General features: G+C 31.8%; 1 protein-coding gene across 1 annotated transcript; it reads right to left on the minus strand.

Moving 5' to 3' along the window:
• Positions 1 to 2,950, minus strand: LOC132715597 (uncharacterized). Its single transcript, XM_060698613.1, has 4 exons — positions 2,821 to 2,950; positions 1,539 to 1,649; positions 531 to 632; positions 1 to 175 (listed from the first exon to the last, which is right to left on the minus strand). Exons 1-4 carry the CDS (start codon positions 2,866 to 2,868, stop codon positions 50 to 52), a joined length of 387 nt encoding a protein of 128 aa, XP_060554596.1. The 5' UTR covers positions 2,869 to 2,950; the 3' UTR covers positions 1 to 49.
• Between the last annotated feature and the right edge of the window lie 3,138 nt (positions 2,951 to 6,088).

Consider the following 6,088-nt stretch of genomic DNA (forward strand, 5'->3'; position numbering starts at 1 on the left):
TAAGTAACACAAAATTTATTTTATGACATTCATATCACAGTTGATTAAATTACACAGTAGTTTCTTTGTAATAATGTGTTATATGTGCTCCACAGGCATGTGCAATCCTGACATTAACTTGATCTTTTGTTACCTCGGTCACAGAGGCAGTGCTGAGTGTGCTTAAAAGTTTTAACTGAAAAGGAAAGTGTATGTATATTTATATAAACTATGCAAATATGTAGTCATACCAATACTAGCATCAGAATTATTATATGTCCACCGTACAAAAGAGAAACACATAATTTTTAATATAAAAAAGCCCAGTACGGCAAAATGTAAAATGTTGCAGACTCGGTTTTATTCAGCCTATTCATGGAAAGTAGTGGTTGCAAGCAACCGTTCGCACCCGCTAACACTGACTTGTGCAAAATTTAACATGAACTGGAAAACTAATATCTTTTTTTTTTTCATTCAAGTATTTCTTGATATTAAACATTGACAAATGTTAGGGTGTGTAAGGCATACTTGATACTTGTAAAAAGATGTACCTCAACGGCCCTGATACCGGCGTCAGTATGTATTGAAGCTCTTTCGGCATCTGATAATGTGAACATGTAACATAAATGTCCATTTACAACAACCATCATATGCTGCAAACGTTGAAATATCATAATGTACAAGGGAAAACATGATGCCACAGCAATAAACTTTTGAAAATGGAATTGTACATTATCTTTACTTATATCAGAGTGCGTTTTTTGCTTCTTTGAAAGTCAAGATAAAGCTAAAAGTATTACGTTTTTTCCTTTCAAGCATCATCGTTTCGTTTAAGAACAAAAGCCTTGTGTGCTATGTCTTAAAACTAAGTATTCATTGCTAATAGTTACAATTATTAAACAACTCCACTGAGGTCAAAAGCTTAAAAGCACCAACTTTAATATTCTCCCATCGAACACGTAATGCACTTAACATGAAAACATCTGCACAGTAAAGTTAAGAAATATACTCAGAATTAAATTGAAAACCCGATCTTAGTGCGTATTTAGTGAAAAGCGTTGTAACGCATGTCAGTTATTGATCATTTTTCACAACAATATGAGCCGCGTCACGACAAAACCAACATAATGGGTTTGCGACCAGCATGGATCCAGACCAGACTGCGCATCCGCGCAGTCTGATCAGGATCAATGCTGTTCGCTATCAGTTTCTCTACTTGTTATATGGTTTGTAAGCGAACAGCATGTATCCTTATCAGACTACGCGGATACGCAGGCTAGTCTCCCTCCATGCTGGTTGCAAACCCATTATGTTGGTTTTGTCGATGCACGGCTCATATTGATTAGTTTTGGGAATGATCTGTAAGACCTGAAATTGTGCAAGCAAGTTAGTCCAGACCTATATCAAATGGTACACACGTCTCGGTAAAAAATATGTCCATTTCCTTTATGTCAAAAGCATGTTAAAAGAGAGCATAAAAGTGCTTAACTTTGACACGTGTTTATATTGATCAATTAAAAATATTCTTAACAAATGAATTAGTTAGATTTCTTTCTTACCGTGTGTGGTTCATATGAAAATCTGAAATTTTCGTGTTCAGCGGGTTCCGATGTTGGTCTCGAGCCATGGGGGTGGTGGGTCTGATGAGGTTTATGCGTTGTCGTCATTGACTGTAAAAAAAACATTAACAAACACGTATGCAGCAACTTATACACCATTCATTACCAGTTAAACATAACATCCTTATTATACTCCACGTCACTTATATCGCGTTATCACAAATTTCACAGTTATGGCACATTTCCATGTGAATAGTTGTAAAATGTAACATTAGTCAAAATTGACATATTGTCATACACCTAAAAAATAAAGTTTTTTGTGCAATTTAATTAAAATCCGTAAAAACAGCAAAAAGCATTTCTGCAAAAAAGCCCAATATGTCTGAAACAGTATTTCTGTTTTCAAAATGGTCAACCCATGTTATTAAATTTGATTTGATGGAATATGTTGTTTTTTCCTTGTTTCACACAGAAAAAATACTACTTGTTACAGGAAATGCCTTTTTTATGGTACCATAAGTTTTTTGTCTTCTGTCTTTATATCCAATAGAATTATCAACACTTGATATGCCTTTCTTGGTCAATTTCCTACGTATGGAAACTCAAAAAGCCGATAAACATCAGTGGGTCCAGTTGTTCAAGGCTCTGTTGAATTTAAACGTCCATTAAATTAACAGTCCGTTAAAATAGCTATTCGACTGTTACTTAATAGTTTGTAAAACATTGTTGCTTAAAACATTTTCTTAAGCTGCTAGCTTTCAAAATGACATTTGAAACATCAGGGTCAGATATCTTGTCTCAAAGAATCGTGTTAAATGGGTAAACAGCATCAAATTTTAATTTTAACAAAAACATTCTTCTCGAGGAAGTGGTGAAAGAACATTTTGAAGTGTTAAACTCAAATTCTATCATATTCTGTTCATATGTCTGTAAAACAGATGCCAGACAAGTACATCATTAAGGAGTTAATATTTTATTTATTTTGATATTTTGCATATGTTTCATTTATACGACTGTCATGGCAAAAAAACAGTCAAACATATAAAATGTTTCTATGAACCCTCTGTTAATATTTATCAGAGGTCCAATCCTCGATTAAATTAACAGACGGATTCAGCCATTAAAGTGGACGATAAAGTGAGCGTTAATTTTACGGTATTTAACTCAATGGTTAAATTAAACAGTGTGTTAGTGGATTTAACGGACGGTTGAATTTAACAGAGCTTTGAGAAACTGGCCCCAGACCGATATTAAGTCTTAAATATATAATACGGGTACTTACCATAGCATACGCCACACAAAATAAGCTAAGTACTACTACACGGATCATTGTTAGCCAAACAAACTGTCGTCTACCAAATAAAACTGAATTTTTGTGCGCAATGCACTTTATTTATATAGCATAGTCTGTCGTATATTATCTTAAAAATGATAACATTTAGTCACGACAAGCACCGGATGCTTATACTGACCTATATAAATAAAGATGACCCCTTTAATTAGACAAGAAAAGAAGGTATTTAAGTGCTAATCTCAATAAAGAAAGAACGCCCTCGATTTTAGTTCACGTCACAAACGAGTTAATTATCTATCAACGTTTAAAAATATTGTTTCACTAATCAGTCATTATTTTGGTTGTAGTATCTATTTTGTAGTAGTCTAGAAAAACAACAAAATTTGAGGTAGAAAAAAAGAATATCGGTACTGTTCGTTCCTTTCCTTTTACCTGACATGTACTCGTAATTCAACAAACTTCAAAAGAAACTTTAAAGCAACCATCATAAGTTGGGTCTTTTAATAAATCGTTACCCAAGTATTTAATTGCAATTAGTTATATTAATTTATTGATTTGTATAAATAATATGATAAAAATGTTTTATAAAGACTTGCAGTATAGTTTTCTAAAAATATACACAATTATATCATTACAAAAAAAGGATGTCCCATTTTGTGATGCTCGGACTGAACTTGTCGAATGTAATTTGAAATAAATGCAGGATATTTTTACAAATCAAAAAATGAAATGCCATTATAACTTAATAAATAAATGTTATATGTATATTAAAGAATAAATCATAAAAATTGCATAATTTATACCATAAATCACTAAGGTGTGGATTTCTACATTACACTTCGTTGTATATATGAAATTATTTCAATAAGGAAGTTCAAATAAAAACACGATATCAATTTAAAAAAGTTTCATGAATGGCATATATTACTGTTTGTCGTAAATTTGAGTTTATATTAAAAATAAAATGAAGTACATAAATATGCCAACAAATTTTTTTTTAAATTATGAGGTGAATTGTGGCGCATAAATTGTTATAAAATAAACTTTTAACATAAAGAGATCCGGAGAAATTGTGATTTTGCAATGTTAATTTGTTTATTATCACTTGTTTGGTAAATGCCATCTGCTTGTCTTAGTCATAAATATTCTTGTTAAACATTTGATATAGTTAATAAAAATACTATACTTCAAGTAAAGAAAAAGACCGGATTAGATTTCTCAATGTAATAATATCAGAGGTTTGCTTTACTTGTATTTTTTCACTGTTATGTTATAGTTTCATATTTCTTTTTCAACTATCCTTAATAAAAACTGCGTCTATAAAAAACTATGAGAGGAACAGATGTCAAAATAAGAAGAGGAACAAATGTTAAAATAACAATTTCAGAACTGTTCAAGCAGATGTGTTTCATGGAATATAAAGAAGTCGGGTATCTTTGTTACAAATTAAATTTTTATTACCATAACTTTGTTATTTGATAAATATTATATCAAAAAATTAATGAAATGATATTGTACGATTGTTACACTCATTTGTTTTGCGTTTTACATAGCATCAACTCAACGAAGAGTCATATGGTGACTTTCCCGCTTTACTGGTTTAGGAAAATTTAGGTGCCCCTCTGTACATTATTGTTTCCTCACACTTAATAATCCAATCACTTGCGGGATTCAAGCCCACAGCCGTGAGAAACATGTGGTTTGAAGTCAACGACCATAACCACTCGGCCGTGGACGCCTCCTTATAATGAATGTGTTTGTATCTAAAGCAATCTCAGGTTTACTTATTCGATATGCAAGGAAAAATATGACAATATAATACTGCTTGTTTATAACAAATGACGTTTTGCCAGATCTATTATATGCATATTAGCTATTTCAACCAGTCCAGCTGAATATATAAAAGATTTAGTATAAAATTTGCAATTGGCGTGAATGGTAATTTAAACTCCTTTCAACCGTTCGTGGTCGGTGTCCTACTGGCATCTTTCAGCATAGCTAATATGCATAAAATAGATTTAGCAAAACTTCTATTTCACTAATTTAAACTTAGATTTGGTTAAGATTTGGTGGAAATATGTAATGGGCGTGAACGGTAATTTGCTTTAACAAAGGCCGTCTATTTAAAGTGTAGTATTTCCAACAGCGTTCACGTAATATCTATTTTAATCTTTGATACAGCAGATAAGGACGTAATGTGAGACATTTTTAAAACTTTGCCATTTGTTGTGCTACTTGAACCTCGTTAAATGACTAGCATGTGTTCTAATTAAAATTGTGTTTACTTTTCTATAAACGGTGCTACAGCACTTACAATATCTTACAGTCACGTCTGCTTAAAGGGTCATGTTTAATTTTAGACATTTTGGTTCATGGTAGTACGTTAAAAGTATTACGTTACAAAATTCACACCACACCGGTATAAACAGGATTTGTGCGCTTGGAACTGGTTTGTTCTGCCTTTTATAAGCTACAGTAACAGTGAAGATGTTGACTTAATAAAACCCGCAGAATTTTGAATTATGATATACTTTTATAAACGATGATTATAAATTTCATTATAAAAATAAAAAAGTCATCCTTGAAGAAAACACCATTGCATATCAGCGTACAGATCAAACATTGAAAAAGAAGAAATGTTCTAAGCTTTAAATATCGCAAAGGAATGGCAAATCAAAAATACTTAAAGGTTTTAAGAATTCTATAAGATAAATCTGCTGGCGGTTAAATTCAACCATTTTGACCTGGATTTCGTGAACGTCAATTATTTAGACCTTAATTTAATTCTATATATTTAATTTGAATCTTGTCATACATCAAGTTGACACATACATGGCAAAAGGTCTTGGCAAAGCTATCAATCCTCTTTTTTTAATTAAGTTATTTATTTCTGCTTTAACCATCAGTATAACTTTACTAAATTTATTTAAATCTTTTTTCCCACATTTTTCGTAAAGAAACAAGCATTACCTTTTGTAAAAACTTTTACTAGACTACTAAGTATATATAAGTTTTAGTTTATCGCACTTTATAAATATTTATTATCGTACTTATTTATGACTTTGTTTATTTATTTATTTCGTTCTTAGAAATACTGTTCATATATAGCCAATGTGACGGTTCATGGTTTATGTCCACTCCCGGTTTTGGTTTGGTGATTTCTGGGTGCCCCTGTGTCGGGGGCTGCGTCATGTAAACGTTGCCTTTGCCTAAGTGATCTAACAAAAAAAGCCTGTAAATTTACCTTTTTATAAAA

This window comes from Ruditapes philippinarum, unplaced genomic scaffold (assembly GCF_026571515.1).
Source record: "Ruditapes philippinarum isolate M1 unplaced genomic scaffold, ASM2657151v2 ctg4849_1_1_1_1, whole genome shotgun sequence".
Lineage (NCBI taxonomy): Eukaryota > Metazoa > Mollusca > Bivalvia > Venerida > Veneridae > Ruditapes > Ruditapes philippinarum.